We start from the raw sequence: 22,650 nt of genomic DNA on the forward strand, positions 1-22,650 counted from the left end.
CTGTGAGGGAGGTGTGAGTTTCATGCCTGGATCTGAACTTAAGCGAGGGGGCTGCTTGTTGAAGCCCGTTCCGTTGTCAAGGACAACAGAAATCGTGCGTGCATGGAAAACGTGCCGACCAAGGGTCTCTCTGCGGACTGTATCGTGTCCCCCAGCACTGCAGCCCTGCTGCAAAAAGCCAGACATTCCTCGGTGTCCCGGCTGCGAGGCTAGCCCACCGCATACGGACCGAGGGCACCCGCCCTACGCGCGAGGGTAAATCACTGCACCGGGCTGCGGGCAACCTCCCGCCTCCGGCTTTGGGGGAGCGCAACCGGAGCAGCCCCGCCCACCCGGGAGCAGGCCCCGCCCACCCGGGAGCAGGCCCCGCCCACGCGCAGGGGCACGGCCCGCGCCGGCGCAACGCTGCGGGGCGCCCAGCGCCGCGCGTGACGCTGGCGCGCCCCTGTGACGCGCCTCCCGCTGGCGTCACGTGCGCGCCCCTGTGACGCGGCGCCTGCCGGCGTCACGTGCGCGCCGCGGCCCGGCCTCCCGCTGCCGCTCGGGCTGCCGGCGGCTCGGCGCGGCGGGAGCGGGGCGGGCCGGCGCCGGAGCGGAGCGGAGCGGGCGGCATGGCGGGCGCCCCGCAGGAGAACACGCTGCTGCACCTCTTCGCCGGAGGGTGAGTCCCCGGCGGGCCGCGGGCAGCCGCCGGCCTCCCACGGCGAGCGGCGCCGCGCGGCGGTCGTGCCCCGGCGGGCCGGTTCGATCCGGTCGGATCCGGTCTGGGCCGGCTCGGGCGGGTGCCTGTGGCGCGGGGTCTGTGGCCACAGAAGCCCGCCCTGGGAGGCCGCGCAGGGAGCGCCGAAAGTGCCGCGGTGGCACTGGAGGTCAGCGCTGGGCTGTTGGCCGGGCTGCCGTGGCATTCAGCTGTGTAAGTACAAAATCCTGTTTAACTGCGGCGTCCGGCTCAATTTGTTAAATGAAACACTTGAATCTAAATCCTGCCCTCGCACGTGGCTCCCGCTGAATTAAGCGGGACCTGAGGGCTGTCATCCGAAAAGCCCTGTCCAGCCGGTAGGCTTCAGGCTTTTTGATGAACCATATCCTAACTTTGAAGAGAAGGATGAGTACTTGCACACGGCTTCAATAAAACCTGGGTAGACAAAGAGTTGGGAAGTGGAGGCTGTGTAACCACCTGATCCATGTAATTATCCTGAAAAGCAAGTATTCCAAAAAGAAAAAAATCAGAGAGGTAGAAAAGATCTTGGCACTTCTGAATAAATGAATTTCCAAGGGCATGCTGGGTCCTTCCTTTTAAGGAATTGCAAGCATCCTGATTTTCGTTGTGTTAAAAGCCTACACCAAAAAAAAATCCCTTGTTAGGTAACTTCCTACGGTAACTTTAGTAGAAGTCCACTAAAATCATTTTATAGTGTAAATATTAAAAAATTATCTGCAATATAGATAGTAAGTTCTGTTGTGTGCACCTATTTCTGTCATCATCAAAAATCTTTTTTTTTTCAATAGCTTAAACTATATAGCAAAATATTCTTCAGTAGTACTTGCCAGCTGACAATAGTTCAGAGGCCGACATGAAATTGGTTGCTAGATTTAACGTGTTTAATAGTGGACCATTGTTTCTTCCATTGCTAAACAGAAGAATTCAGTCTTCTCTGACATCTCTTTGGAACAGTAAGTTCATTTAATATAAATATTAAAAGCAACAAAGCAAAGTTTTTCAGAGGCATTGCCCTTCTGCTGGCTTCAATAGTATGCATTGTTTTAAGTAATCTTTCTTTTTCTTTATTTGTGTTAGAGTAGTGCCTTGAGCCTGCTACAGGAATTGGACCTGCATGTACATATGCAGGTTGTTTGGATAATTACAGTGTTTATCCAGAACTCTAGGTTCTATCCATAACTCATCTCACCCGTCATCATTTTAATCTAGCCTCTTCTGTATTTATTTAGTGCACCTGCTGTCTTCTCCTAATGAGTAAACATCTGCAGCATGCCTGGAAAGTCAGTTTGAGCTGTTCTGGATTGTGCATGGGAAGAAAAAAGGGAAGGCCAACAAATATCCTCCTGACTGCTCTCTTTTAGAATAAGATTGATTCATTTCTAAAGCAGCTATGAAAATACAGCATGGGAAAGAGATGTGGTCTTTTGGGGTACATAGGCCTTTCAAGATTCGTTGCAGGGCTGATTTTTGTTCTGAACATCTTATTATTTAAAGACACACAGGGAAGTGTACCATCATTTATGTTACAGAAAGGAAAATGAGACAGCAAATTTAGTTTGTCTACTCATGCCTCATCACATGGCTGACCTGCTAGTTGTCTGTGTTTGGCTTCTGACATTTGGCTTTTTGTTGAAAGAAGACTTAATTGTTGAAAGTCTTAATCAGACTGCTTGGGGAGAACATACCCTGTCTTCTCAGTGTTGAGTGGAGATGGAATTGCCCACTAGTGTGTTGTGGTTCTTCTGTCAGTGATACCTTGTTACGGCTGCCACAGAAACATCTGTTTAAGCAGCGGAAATGGTGTCCTTTGAGCTTAGCATGTGCTTCTGAGACAAGAGAACTGGCCTTAGGCATTTCTCATCATTAAGAAATTTGCCAAGGTTCTTTACTGTAGAGTAGCTTGGCCACCTAACATGAAATTATTAGCATTTATATAGTGGCATGGCTGCTGATTGTTGCTAGTGGTACATCTGCGCTAGACCCAGGTATTTGGCTACAAAAACAGAGGAAGATGGAAGCCAGCGCTGGCATTTGACTGGACAGGGGCTAGAGACATTTCATTTGGTTCACCTGCATTCGTCCTCATTGCAGTGTTTCTGCCAGTTTTCACTCTGCAGCTGCCTTCTCCATTTGCCAGGGAGCCCATCCTTTCTTTTTCTTCCTCCACCCACTCTTCCTAGAATAGATTTATTTTATGTCAGGTTTTAAAGACTTAAAATTCTGAATTTGATAAATCAGCAAGCTACAAAGGCTTATGGGGGAGGGAGGAGGAAGGGAGTTTACTCTCTGTTGTAATTATCCCTAATACAATCTTAAGGGCTCTGGATTTTAACTACCTACCTTCCACCCCTTGTTCACTGCTTAGGATTATATTAGAGCACCTTACAACTGCCAGTGCTGAAGCATTTGGGCTATATAAGTAAAGGGTGTGTGTGTACATTTCTGTATATGTGTTTATTTCAGAGTAATCCCAATTTGAGGCCCTGAACTTGCATACCCTGTGTGTGTACATATCCACTAATGCTATTATCTCTGTTTTTCAAGTGAGAAGCTAAGATGCAGACTTCCTAGGTCTCGCTCAGTAGAACAAAAAATTGAAAATCAGTTTTGAGACCTGAGCAGCTGCCCAAACTATTCAAACACCTTCTTACTCTACATGTAAGAAATATAGTAGGAGATAGGTTTTGTGTATTTGGACAGGTGTTGGAACAGCTAGCCTACAGACAAACCTGGAAACCCAAATCACATTAGATTTGAGGCTCTATGCCATGTCCTCACTATACATTTCAGTTTTTAAATGTATAATAAAGGATGTCTGGTCAACAAATTCTGATTAAAGGAGCTCAGTAGTGGTTAGATGATTGTTTTGCTACATCTATTACAGCATTAAAGAATTTTAGAAAGGACCTTTAGAAAGGTGTTTTCATTCTCTAGTTCTTGTCTGTATTCAGGTCCCTCCTCAGTCCTTCAAACATCTTCACCTTTGCACTTTCACTCATGGAATCTTGTCATAATAAATGGGTTGCCTTGTGGTGCAAAGTTGTTTGCAGAACTGGGACCATAGATAAAATCATCCCTCCAGCAGAAGAAAGTATTGGAAGCTCAGAACATCTTATAAGTTCTGCAAGATGCTAAGCTTCATTCCATTGTAAAGTTGTGTTTTTTTTTTGTTTTTTTTTTGTTTTTTTTTTTTACAGTTCAAGAGCAACTTACCACTTGCAACAATTTCGTTAGTGATGTATTATTGGTAATATGATAGCTTCTTGGAAGGTGGGGGTGGCGTGTGAGAAGAGGATTTTGTCAGAGCTTAGGATGTAGTACAGAATCCTTGAGGATGCACAAAAAAGGCAGGCCTACCTTAGATTATCCTCACATCCAGAGAGCATGCAGAGGCTAGGAGTGATAAAATAAATCTATTAGAAAGCATCGTCCAGTTGTGGAAAAGAGGCAGCTTTTTATTAACTCATTTATTGATAGGAAGACAGCCTCGCTGGTTTCCTCTTGTTTCTATTAGTTCCTTTTAAGGCTTGCACTAATAACAGCAAAGTGAAAGGTCTTGGGATGTTGATGGGAAGATGACTCTGAGGGCAGGGAGGATTTTGGAAGCAGCAAAGAGAAGGATGCTTAAGTCACACAACAAATTTAAGCACGTTTACAATTCTGGCTTCCTACTTCTACTGAAGTCAGTGCAGTTCTTGCTGATTTTTGATTGGGAAAAACTTTGGCCCTGTCTTCAGGAGACATTACTTTCTTGTCTTTTCAGCTGGAGTAATACTGTTTACTAGAGGGATTTCCTAAGAACTGGTATTTAGAGGCTGCAGTGCCCTTCATAGGACTGGCACAATATCTGCAGAGCAAAAGCTGAGAACAAACTGTTATCTTTATTTCATGCAGATAACATGATGTTTACTCTTGAGTAGTTTGGTTCAAACTGGGGGCGGGGGACTGTTCATATCAATAAAATCATGCTTCTGATTTCCACTGCAGCTGATGATGTGATTTACTGTCTTCTAGCCCTCTAGCTAGTTTAGGCTCTCATGTACATTATGTATTTCCTAACAGTGCATCAGCTGAAGATGACTTACACTGAAGAACGGTGTAAGTGCTTATAAGGATATATACTCTTGATGATAAAGTTACTATTTGGAAATGTATCAAATGCTTAATATCTCAAAATTGAGGCATAAAGACCAGTCTGACTTGTTTTGATACAAAATTTGCTATGCCTTCTGAGAATGCAGCAGCTTGTTTTTCTTACACTCTTAATGATGCAATACCAAAATATCAAAGGCATAACCTGCCTCACTGTTTCTGTCGTGAATTTAGTGCTAGAGCATGTGCCATTTCTCAGAAAAGCAGAATGAAATTTCTGTTGCAAATATAATCTCAGGGAAAACTTATGTAGCACTTCCTGTGAATATACTGCTCATCTTGATGTCCTTGATCTACTCTCTTGGACTTGATCCTCTGTCAGTGATTAAGGAAGCAGGTAATACCTTGCACTGTTAGCACCTTGACTTAGCTGTACCCTTAGCTGTGCCACTGAATTCACTGGGACAGAGTCCTGCAGCTGTGTTTTGGAACTCTACTGAAATCTGAATCCATCAGAGGGATCCACTTGATAGCACCAAATGTTTTCCTGAAGATGCTTAAAGATGCAAACCAATATGTAGTGCAATCCATGAAGAGTGAATTGGGAATTGAAGTGTATTGTTGAGCCTGGCTCTTAAAGTGGATTGCCTTTGCATTGAAGCTTTCTAAATTATTGAAACGTGCATTAATTTCTTCAAATGTATAATGCAGAGGGTGCTATTTCCAAAAGTAAGTCAACAGAAGAGGCAGCAAGCATCTTAATTATTCCAGGATGGTATAACTTTGAAAATGATGTCATAAGAAACTTAGCTAGGAGGTCTAATATTTTTAAGATTACAGAGTATCACACTTACGTCAAGAACACAAAATTCTCTCTTTAGAATATCACAAATTTTAACAAAGTTTAAAGTAACTTAAGCTTCTGCCCCGTATATTTTTACAAGAAATTTTTTCTCTATTACTTTTTCCTGGTCTAAAATGCAGCTTCTTCTCCAGGCCCCATGGAACAATGAGCATGCAGGGCAAAGCCACAGGTGGGTAGATCTGGAATATGCATGAGCACTTAGAAAGATATGAAAGAAGGTTGTCTCCGATCTTAAGGACTATTATTTGTACTAGTACTGCCCCCTCGAGTGTTTCACTTGACTCCTGTCTTTCAAAAATGAGCTGTTAGATGTTGAGAGTACCTCCTGTCCTTTGGGAAAGAAAAGTTACTTTCAAATGCTCACAAAGCAAAATGCATCAGGTTAGGTTAGAAGTTGTGATTATTCTTCTAGCTGAGCAGTTAATCATCTTTCCTTGTGATCTCAATAAAGTCAATAGTACTCTAATGAAGGATCGTCTCAGGTTTGGGTGATTTTTGCAGCATTTCCTGTTCTATTCAGCATCACATGTGGTTATCCATATTAAGAATATTGTTCAGCGATTAAACCTAGGACAGATAAAATCACTCCTCCTTAGTTAAGATTTTTGGCATCATCTATATCAATTGTGCTAGTGGGTGTCGAGAGTTGATTCTGAATGCAAGTCATTGGCATGTTGGGGGTGGACTTTGTAAAGAGAGAAAGCGGGAAGCAAGAAATAATTGGATTTTGAGATTAAAATCCTTGGCATGACTTCTAAACAGAATGTTTGCTTTTTATATAAGCAAATAATTTTTTTTTTTTTTTTTTTGTAGTGCACTATATCTCCATAAGCAGTTCAGTATGTTTAATATCCTCAGGCCAAGAGTTTCCTTGCTTGCTCTGCTTGGACATTACAAAGTAGAGAATTGTATTTTACCTCTCTAATGGCAGTATATGCCTGGCCCAGCTTGTAACCAGAGGAGGTATTTGTAGCCTGAAGGACAAATTCTGTTTTTCTGGCTGTGTGTGACAGGCCAGAGCTGATGAATTGTTAGATGTGTCCTACTGAGGGGATTTGTGCATCTGTGATGCATGCAAAGCATAGCTGGGGATTTCTTGTTGCATGTTTGCCATGTGACCTGTAGAAGATGCCTGTTTTGTTTCTGAGGAGGTTTCTCTCCATTTACTGAGAACAGATTAAATGCCAGTTTTGGATTTTTGCAAGAGGCTAGTGCAATAAACACTGCTTATCACCCCTGGAACCTTAGTTCTGCAACTGGTATACAAAAAAATCTAGCCCTAATCAGTACAAAAACTTAGAGGTTTTATCTTGATTGCAGGATAAAATTTTCCAAGATCAGATTTATCTGGCTACACACTCATAGGCTGAATCTTTCATGGTTTAGGGCTGTTTATGTAGCTGAGGAAGGTTGGTTGTTGTTTTTCCTTTCTTCACAGATGTAGGCACTCGGAACACCCTAGGAATATAAAGTGTTTCTTTTATGCACAACATGCTATTTTCAGGCATCTTTCCAGGGTATAGAGCAACACCAGGACACGATGCATAGAAATCTCATCTGGAGGAAAATCAGCTCAACTGAACAAGATGTTCAATACATCAGAGTCCTTGCTTGAACTATATGCTGAGTATTTATATTGGGGACATAACTTATGCACCCTGTTGACATTCTGACATCTGCTTTGTTAGATAATGCTTTTTTTGCTCAAATGTCACACTGACAACATTAACTCTGAGCTGTTAAAACTGATGATGCAGATACTAGCTCATTGTGTTGAATATCAGAGGTTTATGTGTGCTTTCCCAGAAGTACTTACATAGTAAAGGAGGCATAAATTAACTGGATTCTCAGAATAAAAGGGTGGAAGGAAAGTAGTGGGAAAGGAGAAGGCAAGCAGACAGATGATGCAGAAAGAAACTTGCCAGAGCAGCTAGAAAATTGTATGTTGAGGTGTCGCTCTAGACTAGGCACCTTGTAGTTCATAAACAATAATGGAATTTGTGTTCTGAATTTATGAAATGTTACTGTGAAACGTTACTGTGAAACTACTGGTTTAATGTTCGTGAATATGAAATAAATGATGGAAAACAGAGTACACAGTGGTGTGCGGGGCTGGTAGATAAATGAACAAGGAGTTAAGCAAATTGAATTCTCTTTGTAGAGCTCCTGCAAATTTACTGTTTTTACTTGAATATGTTGATGATTCAGGTGTTAATTATACAGGCTTATGTCTGTATTGTATGTCAGTAGTGGAAAGGGTGACAGGTGAGTATCTACAAGAGGTATCCTTAAACACTTCCTGCTTTTTTTTTTTTTTTTTTTTTTTTTTGTTTGAGCTCTGGGGAACAGCAAAAGTTTTGCTGGAGAAGTTGTTCCTGATCCTTATGTTCCCCCAAGATCTAATCTCAGGGGCAGGTGAGCAACATGAAGTGTATCTAACAAAACAGAGAAGGATGCACTGAAGCAATGTTCTCCAGAGTAGTATTGACAGAACAGAAGGCTTGCGTCCAAGCCCTGATTCAGTACACAGGATAATCAGGGACTGATAAGGTCTCTGTGAACAGTCATTCTTGATCCAAGTGACAACTTCAGCTGCTATGTACCTAGTTCCATAAACAACTTAATGACTTTATTCAGCAGTCAAAGCTTAAGCAGGTTAAAAGGGCTGAAGGCAAAGCTTTTTCTCATAATATCCATCACTTTAAATGTATGGATTGTTCCTAGTGTAGATTAAGCTTTTTCCTCTTTCAGCATGGAAGAGCAAGGAGCATGAGCTTAAAGAAGAAACTCATTTGAAGCATTTTTTTAAATCATATTGCCAGGCTTGGTGAAACATAGAATATCTTCTGCTAAATATGTTTATATCTGAAAAACAGTGTGTTTGGGATGATGTGCTTGAACAGAATCTTACAGTGCATGAAGACCGTAGTGAGGAAGTTGTATTCCCCCGGCTATGTGGTCTGGGGTGTCCTTTTGATCTTTGTAAAGAAACTTTGTTTTTCTGCTTGTACAGCTAGAGTAGCAAGGCCATTAGTGTAAATGCAGGAGTTTGGGTTTTTTTGGCAAAGAATTGTTTTTGCTCGACAAAAGGCATACTGTGTTGGCAAGCAAAATAAGCTGTACTAGTTAAAGCATTTATAAAATAGTATGTATCGACAAAAGGCATACTGTGTTGGCAAGCAAAATAAGCTGTACTAGTTAAAGCATTTATAAAATAGTATGTATCTACAGCTTTTTTTTTTTTTTTTTTTTTTTTTTGCCAGTGTTTAATTGCCATTTTTCCTATGCTTTAAAATGATTCTCCTAGTAAAACACTTCTGGTATGGGTAGGGCTTTAGAAAGTATATGCATGTACCTCTCTTAATATCCTTTTATAGATCTCTTCCCAAACTTTTGCCTGCAGACTTCTTGTGACTCTAGCGAGCAATGCTTTTTTATGCATAAATCAAAGGATAGGATAGATTCCCTCTCCTACCCCATGGAAAAAGACTTAAATTACAATTTCACATTAACATCAAAGAGTTAGGTTTTTGACTCATGTTGTTTTCTAAGGAAAATCGCAAACACAGCTTCTTGAAGGAATAACATACTTCAACACTTGTGTAAACAAAGAAAACAGTTCCTTGCCATGAGGTTCAGTTGTACTAAACGCCCTGATAAAAACTGAAATCTTTAGTTAAGTCTTCCCAAACCCTAACTTGTTGGATAATAGAACTTAGGTATAGTGGTTTTCAGCCAACCTTGCAATTTTATTTTAATTGTGAAGTTTGGTATTTAACTACCCCTTCTGCCAAAGGAGAAAGTGGCAGAGAAAGAAATGGTTTGACCATTCATTTTTCCAGACCAGTGATGAAAATGAAAATTGGAACCTCTGCCTCTTTTCTGGCACAGTATGCTTTTCTGAGGCACAGCTCTAGCTACGTTAAGATGAGCATATGCCTTTATAGCAGCAGAACAGACGACTCTAACACTACCTCTTTGTTTTTTGCAGCAGAACATGAAGGACAGCCTGTTGTTTTCTTGTAATAAATCTAGAACTCTTTCATACGGCCAGTTTGCTAACTTTAGGAACTTCTAGCTTTGCTCTCCTCCTTGTTATCTTAGGACAATGGTGGTGAACACCAGTGGTATCTACTATCAGTTTTATTTCAGAAAGATTGTTGTAGCTTGTTTTGACACTGCTGGTAAATGTCACTGCTGCCGGTGGTTCTCCCTCACTATCCTGGGACATTCAGATCTCATCCAAATCTCAGTAACCATCAAGCTGACATGCAATCCTCACTGGCAAAGTTAGCCTTCCTTCTTAGGAAAGGTGCGATAGGAGAGTTAACTTGTTCTTGCACAATGTAGTACAGAACACTTGGTTTGTTGTATGAAGCAGTGAGGTAAAGGATAATGAGCTCTGGAGTAAAAAAAGAAATGCACCTGTAAGTTCTCCATCCTGTTTCAAACTTGTTTATTTTCTAATGTGCTTGAAACCTATTTTTACAGTAGGTCTGCATGTCAGGAATATGAGTTAGGAGAGTTAATAACAATAATTAGTGGCTGGAAGCCATGTTTTTTCTCCTTCTATGTTATGTGGTTACAGGGGGTAGGCATGGGTTAAAGAAAGATGTTGAAAAAGCACAAGGACAGAAAAGATGGAAGCAGTGAGAAAGCGGTAAGAACTGAATGCGAAGAGCTACAACTGTAACACATGGTACTATTGGAAAGACAGCAGGCAAACCAAGTTAAATGTCCTTATGAAAACCATAACTTCAATTCTTTCAGCCACCTAGCTAGTTTATTTTCAAATATGAGATTGTTAGATGAAGTAATGGTCATTATGCAGGACAGGATCATTTATTTCTTCTTAACATAGGTATTTTGTGTTTGTGCTTCTTTTATCTGAGTATGAGAATTCTGCTTATCCATATTAGCCTGTCATTCTGCCCATTTATGCTGTTCTCCCACCCTCCCTCTCTTCCTTGTGCACCCCAACCAAAAACATGCTGATATCTGATGTCTTTAATATAACCTGTCTAATCTAGGAGAGTAGCTTTGATCTTTACTATTTCTGTAAACAGCCCTTTTAAATTTAAGTATTGAAATGGTGAAGAATTCTGTTGCTGTGTTTTCAGCCTGCAGTGTCCTAATCCCCAATGGCTTGTCCTCTTTCACCAGCTTCCTGCTTCCCATAGGAAAAATCCATCTAAGCATATGTCTGTATTAGGCCAACAACCTCTGGAACGTGGTTGCCTCTGCTTTTACAGGCGGAATTCCAAGTCCTGTCACAACATGGGGCCACCAGATGATCAGTCATGGATTGTTGTTGTTGTTGGGGCTGTTGTTTTGTTGTCTTTGTTGTCCCTCTTCGGTCAGTACACATGATCATAATTTCTCAACCTTCCCTCCCCTGCCCTCCCCTCCCCTAAAGCTTGGGAGCAATCTCCCTTGCCTGATGCCAAGACTGCCCCCCTCCCCCATCCTAATTATTTGTCAATACTGCAGAGCAGAGTCAAATCTTCAGTTTTTTCTTTATATCCCATGCTGTTGTGATTTGACACATCTGTGCAACTACCTGTCGCTGAAACTGTCTTCTGTTTACATTGTCTTTTACAGATGCGGAGGAACAGTTGGTGCCATCTTTACTTGTCCTTTGGAAGTAATAAAGACTAGGCTCCAGTCTTCAAAGCTAGCCTTCCGGGCTGTCTACTACCCTCAAGTCCAGCTGGGGACCATCAGTGGGGAAGGAATGGTCAGGCCAACATCTGTATCACCGGGGCTCTTCAGAGTTCTCAAGTGAGTGCTGCTCCTCCTGTCAGTCAATGTTGCCTGACACCAGTGAGCTGAATTTGGATTCCTCTGTACAAACGTGGAATGCAAATTTTGCTCCAGACTCGCACCGGAAGGATGCCTGTCAGTTGGGCTTGTGCATTCAGCGGTAGAATGATAAATTATTCTTTTAAAAATCTTTAGGGTTCCTGGGTGTTTCTTTGAACTTCCACAGAAATTTGCTTTCAACACTCAGAGGCTTTCCAAAGAGAATTGTTTTGGATGAGTGTCTGGAAGTGTTATTTTTAAATCAGCTCTTCAGATTTAAGCTTCCTGATAGTTATTACATCCCAGGGATCAAGAGTCTGTAGTATATCCTATACCTGTGTGTACCTCAGCTTGCAGGAACTGTCAGAGAAAATACTCTGAAGGAAAGGTGCTTCCTTAACACAGGAATTGTTGTCTTTTGTCTTTTACTGGGAATCTCCATGTTTACTTTACTGTGTTCTTTGAATAGTGGAACAGGCAAGTCTTATTAGCCAGGGCTAATTCTTGGCACAATGACTGAAGGACTGAATGAACCGTGTACCCATATCTTTCTCTCTTTGCTGGAGCCATTCCCAGTTTGCTTTAAGTAGTTAGTGAGAGATGCTTGTTTCTGCCCATGCTATTTACCTGGTTGATGGAGGGAAGCTTTAATTACACCCATTCCTATCCTGAAGCTCTCATTCTTTGGAGTTTCATATACAAATGAGAGCCTGTAGACTTTCCTTCACCTTAAAGATAAGCATTGTAACACGGATTCTGATTCTCTGCACTCAGTGATACATGTCAGCCTCTGATCTATCTTTGAAGCTGCCCCTGCTTTGAACAGGAGTTTGGACCAGGTAACCTTCAAAGTTCCCTTTCAACCTAAATGATCCCATATATTTTAAGCATTCTTTGTGCTCTTATGTGGGTGATCTATAATTGAAACTTATGGGAGTGGAGGAAGGACACTTTTTGCAAAACCAGTCTCTAAAATACTGCGTCTAATATTGGGGTCTTGTGAGCTCTTATCTTTTCCTCAGCCACACCTGATTTAATGAGCTGTCTTCTGTTTGCTGTTAGTATGTTGCTTTAGCCAATTATTATACATCAATCCTATCTACATCTGTGTTACTTAGGAGTTTTGTGAAGTCTTTTCTGTAGTTCAGACTGCAGCACTGCTGTTCCAGCTGTTCCCTTTTCAGATGTATATTGATAAAGAGTTAAATGTGAAATCATCTAGCTTAGAACTTCTGTACAGCCTGCCAGCAACTCTGAGGGCCAAACCTCTGCTATTTTTTTTTATATGGAAGCAGCATAACCTTATGATTCAAACCTCAAGCAAACAGAATGAGGAGTTGATTTGGATCAGTGTGCACCCCAGGGTGATGCAGAGGGTCCTGCTTAGATCAGGTAGTAGAAATGCCAAAGATAATACCGACTAGCAAAACATATTGAATGATTTATGTAAGACCAACACATTTGGCAGATTGCCTGGTGAAGCTGCACAGTTATATAACAGTTCAGTGCTAACTCAAATTCTCTGAAGAACTGGATGGCTAGAGTCATTCTGGGACTTGAGAGTCTCTCTTGTAAACAACACTTCTTTCCCTTGCCAAACAGTCCTTTGTCTATTCAGAGGTGAGTCTAGAACAAGCCATGATTCAAAGTGGAAGGTAGTGCCAGTTGCCTTGATTTCATCTTCTCCTTTGCCTTTCCACCTTTTCTCTGTGCAGCATTGAACTTGAAGCAGCTGTAACTACAGGAACGTGATAACTTCAAGGCATGAGTCTCTTATTCATCCTCTCTCCCCATCTTTTTCTGAGGCTGTCTTGGGGAGAAAGCAAATGGATTAAGATTGGGTCGACCTTTTAATACATTTGTTAAGGTCATTAAATTTGGTGACTGTGATCTTGATTTCATTTTACCTCAGGAGTTGCTCAGCTGCATATATCACTAAGCTTTCTACCTACCTGCTTCAGTGTGTTAAGAAGTGAGAGCAACATAATCATACTATTTGTCACTCCACTGCAGGCAGTGTCCTTGAAGTACAGATAATGCTATTGATTATGCTCTTTCTGATAAAATACATTAAAAAAGAGGAGTACGTCTCTTGCAGCTTACCCTCTTGTACCTCTTTCTCAATCCTGGTCATGCGTGCATTATCAAACAATGGATGTGACTTAGGCCCTCTGGTTTAGAAAAATGGCATGGCTAAAGAAGCAGCCCTTAGAGCCCTGCATATAAAACTGCTCCATAAAAGTTAAAGGTGTTGAATATAAAAGCCTCTTTGCTGCCATAAATAGAAAGAAAGTAGGTACTCAGGAGAGCAAGTTAAGCCTGCTACTGAATAGAAAGCACTCCAGAAGGACAGGCTGTTTTTGTCTAATCCGTTTAAGATTCTGATGAGTCACCCCAGCTGGAAGCTGCAGTCGTGACTGTTAAGTGACAAAGAACAAGTAGTTGGTGGATCTGTCTCCTTGGAGACACTCAGCCTTGGAGCTTACACAGAAAGTTCAGCTCTGCTGTGGAAAAGTGTTTCAGAAGCTCCTATATCCTCTTCTTTCTAATGAGCTTGTTTTTGGAATCTGTGGGGGAACATTCCTGACAGTGCTAATGACCTAGAAACCAAACTCTGAAAAATGGGTAATTCAAACAGGTGCACATGAACTACCCCTGGATCCTGGTGTTATCTGGATTTTCTTGCATGGTTTTCATGTGACATGTCTTATTTCAGTTAAGAGGGCTGCAGCTTAACAGACTGTGCACAGAAATCCCAGTGATCAGTGGACTGTACCTGACAGTCACTAGCGGATGAATACTTTGCTATTTATTGGTGTTTGGCTGTTGTTTTAGTCCTTATAAATACATCTCCTGTTAGTAGTGCAAAGAACTTGTGCCTAAGAAAAGTCTTTTTTGGTGAGGCACTTGAGCAAAGTAGTGTGCCAAACTTGGTAGCCACTGGGGAAGTTGTCTAAAGAATTCATATTCTTCAGAGTGGTTAGTCCCAGCTCAGTGTGGCTTCTGAAGTGTGGGAGAAGACACGTGAAAACAGCTTTGGAAACCTGAGTTGTAGCAATCGCAAAACTGCAGGAAAACACCATTTGGTCTTCCCTTCTTTAGACCAGATTATGAAGTCTGGTGACAGTGATTCACAGCTGTGCCTCTGTATTTGGGGTTTCCTTGGGAAAGATGTATGTGAACTCTTGAATGCCCTCAAAACCAAAGCAATTATCCCTAAACTACCTGGTGAAGCATAGACTATAGTACAGCTGTGGCATGCAGCTTTCATTCTGGGCAGGGTGGGGGGGACGGGGGACACACAAATGACTAGGTAATTGTGAAGGGGATGTGGGTTCCTTTTTTGTCACTCTGTACAGGAAAAAAAAACTGAATTGCTTAGATACAGAGAATGCCAAAAATACTTTTTTTTTTTTTTTTAATCAGAGTCAACTAGCCTTGCATTTCCCGTAAGATTCTTTAATTCAGTTCCTGACAGCTTTCAAAAAGTGGGAATTATAACCCTATGTCATATGGCGCACACAGATTTGCCTGTAGTGCACTGAAGTTTTTACTGCTTAGTGGCTTTTATTCAGTAGTGTCTCATTCTGCTAATTTGCAGTTAAGTTATGTGGTCTGAGAGCTAACAGGTTCAAGATTAGTACTTATTTCTTTAGCATAGTTCTTTTGCCTGACTATGTGCCAGAGGAAGAAATATGACTTTTAACCCAAATACTGTGTTTTTTTTCCTGTTTGTTTTTGTTTTAAGGTCAATTCTGGAAAAAGAAGGACCAAGGTCACTCTTCCGAGGACTGGGTCCAAACCTGGTTGGAGTTGCACCATCAAGGTAAATGGTTAAACTATTGCTAGAAGGCACCTTTAAAGGCACCAACCCAAATGTAACATCACAAATGCAGTGTAAATAAATGCACTGTAAAACAGATGACAAAATTATCTTGTCTATAAACTGAAGTTTGTGAAGTAGTTTCAGACTGCACGGTGTATATAAGCCAACAAATAATCATAAATCTGCTTTATACTTGCATAATGCTGTTTTTCAGTAATATTTATGAACAGTTAGTATATTCAGAACCTATTTCTTGTCAATATTCCTTTCTTCTACCCAGAAAAAGTGATGGAATAGTGTGAAAGTCAGTGCCTGTCTTTCTACCAATTAAACATGTATCTGCCAGATTTCTCATATTCTATTGGGTTGTCTAAATTTTGTGCATTTATCTTAGCTGCTTCTTTTGATCTTTGCTTTCTGTTGTCAGTGGAACTCCCTCTTTGCTTATGCCATACAATGCTATCCTCAAAAAAGGAGGCGTTTTAGCCTGGTATTAAAAGAGATAATATATTTTAAAGGCATTTAAGTGGCTGTTGCAGTGACTCAGGGAATTGGTCATATGCTTGGGAAAACAGAAGAATGTAGTTGCAGAAAAAACTGTAGATTAATGTTTGTATTTCTCTCATACGATCTACCACTTACCTGTCAATACATAGTGTTTGGCAAATGCTTGAGCAGGGGCCAGATGCCCGGGGAGTCAGGAGTACCTTTCTGGGACTTGATTGCCTAAACTCTTCTCAGATGAAAACCTGAAGGGGGGCTGGGAGGGAATGGGGACACGCACTTGCATTGCTGCTGCATAACCTCAAAGGTCCCCTTTAAAAACAATTTAAAAAGTACCTATAGTGTTTTTTATATTTGAAAGTCCTCCAGGCACCTAGTGTTTAGTTTCCACACGTACCTGTGATTGTCCCATTCCTGGCAGGGCTGAAGAGCTCTGTGCCTAGCTAATACCAAAGCTTGTTAGTGATCTGGAAAACAGTCAGATGTTCTTTGCCTGAAATTGAACCAGTTAAAAAGGAACTCAAAGGGTGATATGCTCCTTCTTTGGCCTCTTAGCCCAGGAGATAGGATGTTCACCTGGAAATGGGGAATCCTGTTCCCATACAGGTAGTCTTTGCAGCAGGGATCTGAATCCAAGACTGTCTGCTTTTTCATATAACTGACTACTCATGCTCCTTCTTTTGTGTTCCTTTGTGTTCCTCCTTAAGCTTGAAATAAGGTACTTGGTGGCTACTACTTGAGACTTTCCACAAACTTTCACCTTTCTGTAGCATTTGCCTTCAAGGAGCATAGTTCAGGCAGCTTCTCACTCATATTGACTGTTGCAGATCCTGCTCTGAGCTTCTGTCTATTCACATGCATTGCATAGAGATTTGAGGCATGTAAGCCCCTTCTTCATTTCAGTCTAAGGTTAGGTGGTTAAAGCATGAATGTTCCTGTGTCAGTTACAGCTCTGACCAAATTTAGAGAAAACATGGCACAGAGAAGGGAAGTGACATTCCGAAGGTTACAAAGTATGTTTAAAACCAGAGGTGGTGTTAGTATCCAATTCAACTGTCTTTGTCCAAAGACCATGTTGCCTCTCATTTCAGACTGTGTGAAACTAAAACCTTTCTACAGTGGCTGTCAAGTCAGATAGTGCCTCTGTAGTGTAGCAACAGAGAGCCTGTGACCTTGCAGATGGAAACAATCATGTGGAGGGCCCTTTGGCAAACCCCTTTTTTATTGGGGGGGGCGAGGGGGGGCAGAAGGAAGGAGGGGGAAGCTGTGAGAGGGGAAGATGGCAATGTATCTAATTTGATGTCCTCTGTATTAGATTGCTTTCCCCCCTCCCTCCTTTTCTTGCACAGGGCTGTCTATTTTGCATGCTACTCCAAAGCCAAAGAGCGATTTAATGGCATCTTTGTGCCCAACAGCAACATCGTGCACATTTGCTCTGCAGGTTCTGCAGGTATGTATTAGTTATTCATCTTCCAAATGGTCTGCAGCAATACCCTGTTCTTCAGCCACCCACCAATAGCAGGCTATACATGTACTGGTATCTGTGTGGCCCTGATATACCCCTTAATCCTTTAAAGTATGTATTCAAAGCTGTTATTGCCACAAGACTTGTTCTCTTCCTCTCAGTAGTTGGAAAATGAGACACTGGACTTTTAGTCAATCTGTAAAGAACCTAGGCTAATAGGCCAGTCTTCACTGTGAGAGTTCTGGATAATTTTAGTATATGAATGAGTTCAGAGGCCAGTACGTGGCTCATTCTGGAAATGTATACTTGGTCTTGTGGTGCCAGGAGCTACTAGAATCTATTGCAAAGTGTAGAAAGAGTTTCTAAGAAATACATCCAGCAATGATCACTAAAAAAAGGGTGAGATCAGAAGTGACTGTGTTCACCTAACAACAGTATGTAAAAGACAATCCTCAAGAGCCAAAGTTCAGAGACTATTTAAAAATAAAATCTGCTAGGCTGGAAACAGCCAGTCCTCTCAAACAAACAAAATGAGAGGACTTAGCAAGCTTGTCTAGCGACTGTTAAGGAACACTTTTCTGAAGAACTGAAGTTGGTGTTTCATAGCGTAACTAAAAAAAAAAAAAAAGAGTAAATCTGCTTTTCTGTAATATCTAAACAACCAAGTATCAAGTGCAATCCAAAGGGGAGTTTATAATAAAAGGTTTTGTGTGTGTTTGTTATGTAATGTAGTTGTAGGAAGCCTTGAGTATGTCCTCAAAAAGTCATTCAGAAATATTTGAGGGGCAAGGGGAAGGCATGCACAGACTTTGCAGAAGACCCTCATACATGCCATACATACATACATATATATATATGGTATGTATAGCATATGTACAGTTTATATGCAGCAGTCAGCCAAATCAGCATTTCTTTAATTGCTGACAATTGCATGCACTGTAGCCTTTGCAAGCCTGTGGTCCCTAATTTCTGAGCCTTGCTGGTGTGAACACTGCCTGAAGTAATAAGGCAGTTTGACTAAAGACATACTGGTGGAGTTGGAAATCCACTTGGTTTGGTCTTAGCAGAGATTTGTGCCAGCATATCCAACAGATAATATTGAAATACTCTGCTGGCTCACCGCATTGTGTGGGTCTAATAGTACCACTGTGAATGAGTTATAGCAATCCTATTTGTATCTCTTGTATGGGAACAGACTTGACATTTCTATGCCATGTCCACACTGAGTACTGCAGAGCAGCTGAAACTATAGACACGTATTTGGGGTTTTTTAATTGAGATTTTTCGGTAAGTGTAGACAAAGTATTGCAGCTACAGAACCTTGAGTAGCAGCGTGCCCTTATGCCTGCCTGTCTAAAGGACAGTGATCCTTTGACTGTTACTGGATGTATATTAAAATCAACTTTTAGAGGAAGCCAAAGACAGATTTTACATACGGTTCAATCCCAGGACTTTACTAGCTCCTAACTTACCTTGTTCAGAGAAACTGTTTTATTGTTCAACACTTTAAAATGCTTTTAAGTTGTTAGGGTTTTTTTAATTTGGAATAAGCTTTTTGCCAACTGAAATGTTACGGTAATATTTCTCTAACCAGTAAGAAAATACTAATAGACATCAGCAAAACTTTCATACTTACTGTTTTAGCCAAATTGTTCTGGTTTATTGTATTTTTTTTCTCTCAGTATGGGGAAAGTAGTTTGTTGTAGGAAAATTACTGTAGGAGACCTCCACTAGTTCAAGCTTCAGTCACCAGAGAGATCATTAAAACAATCTCTTCAAACTATCCTCTTTAAATGTGGGTGGGTTTTGTTAATGAGATGGCTCAATGGCACCACCTAGAGCCTTGGGGGAGGAAAAAAAGAAAAAAAACACTAATGCGCATTTCTCCATGGATTTCCTTTCATCTCTTACTGTAAAACCTAGTCAATAAATAAGATACCTTGTCTACGGCAGTCTTCAGGTACATGAAGTATACATATCGATACCAGGTGCAAAAGAGAAGCATCCTGTAGGAAATTACAAGGCAAGTGGTCAATGCCTTCCGAAGTTTAATGTATCATTCTCTGGCAAGAAAGGGGTTGAGAACTACATACCTGCATGTCTTTTGAAATCTCTGGGTAGAGCTAGTAAATAGAACTGTGCAGTGGAGGTTGATATGTGGTTCATATTTTTTTATATTTCCTAAGGTTCATATTTGCCACTGCAGTACATCAGCCTAGATAGATTCAGCTATATTTTGTTTTTCTTTTCTCTCTTTTAGCCTTTATCACAAATTCCCTGATGAATCCCATATGGATGGTGAAAACCAGAATGCAGCTAGAACGGAAGTAAGTAATTGATTGAGAGAGACTGGATGGCTAAGGGAGGCTCTGGAAAGCCAAACTTTCACCTTTCTACTCATGGCTCTTCAGTCCTTGGTAGATTTTGCTCTGTTGTTTCCCTGACAATCAATCTACCTTTCAAGCCACCATTCTTTTGTCTGTCCAGACTAAAGGTTAAGGTTCTGGGCGTTGTACTTCAATTTGATGCAGAGTTACTATGAGAAGAAAATATAAGTTGCCTTGAGTGCTGAGCTGGGTTCAGTTTCTGTTTTCACCATGGATCTTAGGCCAATTGGGGCACAGTATTAATTTATTTATCCTCAGATCCCTGCTTACAAAATCTTCTACACCTCATGGGTTGATGGTGAGGATAAATACATCAAGAACTGTGAAGTGTTTTGATACAGCAATAACAGAGATTATAGAAGTGTCAGATGAGCTCATGTGGGAGCCTGAGCATGAGGTTGCAGTCTGTCCCACTTGGCAACACAACTAGCACTGGCTGTGGATCACACAGATGTGTGTTACTGCAACAAACCACGGTTATTAATACACAGCTAGCTAGCTGTGAACAGAAAGGGTGATGTTTTTAAAATTCTAATGAAGCAGGATTAGTTTTATTTCATAAAACATTCTGGAGGCCTCAAGAGTCCATTGCAGTGGTTTAATGCTCTCTTGCATCCTTCAGGATTATATTACTGTTAACCATACATCCTGGAGGCAGAGAGGGAATTTGACAGTAATAGATTTTTGGTCCAGTGATCCATAATCACTGGTGGACATTGAAGCAATGAGGGACTCTGTTATTAATGGAGATTCCTTTCTGCAAGGACGTGTTAGGTGAGATAAGAAAGATCCTTTAAGACACTAAAATCTATAAATAATTTATAAGCATTAATTCTAACACGTCACAGGATAGTACATTTGAACTGAATGCTGCCTCTTAAGCCAAAGGATCGTTTCTCATGTAGACCTGTCTCTTGGCCTGTTGAAGATGGCCTTAAAGGGAATTGCCAGCTAATAGAAAGTAGTGTCTCTTCAGTGCTTGTTGTCTTTTAAAGCACTGGTGAACTGTGACAGACTAGACAGGACTGGAGCTCTAAGAATTATCCTAAGTATGTATTAGTGGATTAGGAAAGCCAGGTGTGTGCTCTTAGCATTCTGGCCTGCTCTGTGCAGCATTTCTAGAAGATTTTTGGAGTAAAACTAAGCAGAGAACCATTTGTGTAGTTACAAAAGCTATACTGAAAGCCATGAGGTTTTTTATCTTAATTCTAAATCTGGATTCATCGTGTGCTCTGTTTTGTTTTTGTATTTGTTTTTTTTAGAGTCAGGGGTTCAAAGCCAATGAATGCTTTGCAGTGTGCTAGATACGTTTACCAGACAGAAGGTATCCGTGGCTTTTATAGAGGCTTGACTGCCTCCTATGCTGGGATTTCTGAGACCATTATCTGCTTTGCTATTTACGAAAGTTTAAAAAAGCACTTAAAGGAAATCCAGCTGCCCCCTTCTCCTACTAATGGGACCGAAAGGAACTCCACAAACTTCTTTGGACTGATGTTTGCTGCTGCTGTTTCCAAGGGCTGTGCTTCTTGCATTGCTTATCCACATGGTATGTTAACTTTTCCGTTTATGAGTGCAGTAGAACAGCTGTTGCCTCTAGTTTGAGCCGAACGATGATCTGTAGGGCTGTAAAATTCTTCGTTTCAATGGCCAAGTGCATATTGCGGTGGTGTATGTATATATACATCGGTATTTTCAGTACTGGTCCCATTATTCTTGATTAGCCACATTGTTAGTGATTGGGACTTCCTGATTAAAAACAGCTCAGAAAAAAAAAAGAAAAAAGAAAAAAAAAAAGAAACTGGATGTCTTTGACTTCAATTCTCATTGGTAACCTCTCTAGCTGTATCCCCACTGTGCTTGGGCCTCTGCAAGCATGTACATATTTCAGTTAATAGAAGGGCTGAAGAATAGTGCTGTACAGAGTGTGAAAGGGTTTTTTTGCAGAAGAAATAGGTGAAGGTTTGTGTTCTGAAGATCTTGCTATCTGAATTCGCACATGAGGCAATGAGAACAGAAAAAGGGTGCATGCAAAGTGGTGGGAAACACTTGTGGTGTGAGCAAGATTATTGTGTTTGGATAGGTGTGAATGTCATCATGGTTATATAGAAAGAGACACTAGCTATATGAGCAAAACAGTGAAGCATTTAGTTCTACAGATACTTCAATGAGCAAATAATCCATTCATTCCCCATGAAAGGGAACTCATCTTTAACTTTCAGTCTTGCCCAAAGGGCGATGTATACGGGGTTCCATGGCTGATAGTACTGCCTGGCAGACAACTGGTCAGGAAGGTTTTGGTGACCCTGGGCTGTGCATTTTTTTCCTGGTCTTGGCGTGTTTCTCAGTGGAAAGATTTAAGTCGTATTAACTTCGGGCTCTTTTTCACTTTTCTGCAGAGGTCATACGGACACGGCTGCGAGAAGAAGGCACTAAATACAAGACTTTCATTCAGACAGCACGTCTGGTAGCACGTGAGGAAGGTTATCTTGCTTTCTATAGAGGACTGTTTGCCCAACTCATCCGGCAGATACCAAACACAGCCATTGTGTTGTCCACCTACGAGTTAATTGTGTATTTGTTAGAAGACCATGCAAAGTAGCAGAACCAAGACTACTGTTATGGACTGTAGACCAATTTCTTCATTGAACAAATAGTCCTTTAAGAGACTGATGCAGATGGCAGCGCTGGCGACAACTGATGAGTCTCTGATTACCTGCTGTGGATATTTTCCTTTTGGATTCATGCTTTCTGAAAGGTTTCAACTCATTAACGTTAATAGTTAATTATAACTTTTTTTAACTTAATGATAAAAATTAAACAGTTACTAAATTAAATTACACTATTTAATTTAAGTACATGTTTGTCTTTTTCCTCAAGCACAGCCATATGTGGTCAAGGAATGTACCTTGTACTATCAAGTGATCTCTTGGACTGATGTTCATTAAAACTATATTAAAACAGAAGAGGAACTGGTTTGGAAATTTGAAA

At 41.1% G+C, this 22,650-nt stretch overlaps 1 protein-coding gene across 2 annotated transcripts; it reads left to right on the forward strand.

The window, feature by feature from the left end:
* The first annotated feature begins 481 nt into the window (after positions 1 to 481).
* SLC25A33 (solute carrier family 25 member 33) lies at positions 482 to 22,625 on the forward strand. Of its 2 annotated transcripts, XM_064525561.1 has the most exons (8): positions 539 to 661; positions 10,931 to 11,034; positions 11,280 to 11,459; positions 15,229 to 15,306; positions 17,160 to 17,260; positions 19,536 to 19,602; positions 20,925 to 21,208; positions 22,059 to 22,625. In XM_064525561.1, exons 2-8 carry the CDS (start codon positions 10,979 to 10,981, stop codon positions 22,259 to 22,261), a joined length of 969 nt encoding a protein of 322 aa, XP_064381631.1. In that variant the 5' UTR covers positions 539 to 661; positions 10,931 to 10,978; the 3' UTR covers positions 22,262 to 22,625. The 2 variants fall into 2 exon arrangements, with proteins under 2 accessions (XP_064381632.1, XP_064381631.1); XM_064525562.1 differs by lacking the exon at positions 10,931 to 11,034 and having other exon boundaries at positions 482 to 661.
* The last annotated feature ends 25 nt before the right edge of the window (positions 22,626 to 22,650 follow it).

Source organism: Dromaius novaehollandiae, chromosome 24, assembly GCF_036370855.1.
Source record: "Dromaius novaehollandiae isolate bDroNov1 chromosome 24, bDroNov1.hap1, whole genome shotgun sequence".
NCBI classification, from domain to species: Eukaryota; Metazoa; Chordata; class Aves; order Casuariiformes; family Dromaiidae; genus Dromaius; species Dromaius novaehollandiae.

Excerpts from the sequence above, each read along its gene's own strand:
- SLC25A33 (XM_064525561.1), top strand. The coding sequence starts at position 10,979 with ATGGATTGTTGTTGTTGTTGGGGCTGTTGTTTTGTTGTCTTTGTTGTC. Across the intron at positions 15,307-17,159 it reads GTTGGAGTTGCACCATCAAG|GGCTGTCTATTTTGCATGCT; the intron begins GTAAATGGTTAA and ends TTTCTTGCACAG. Across the intron at positions 19,603-20,924 it reads AGAATGCAGCTAGAACGGAA|AGTCAGGGGTTCAAAGCCAA; the intron begins GTAAGTAATTGA and ends TGTTTTTTTTAG.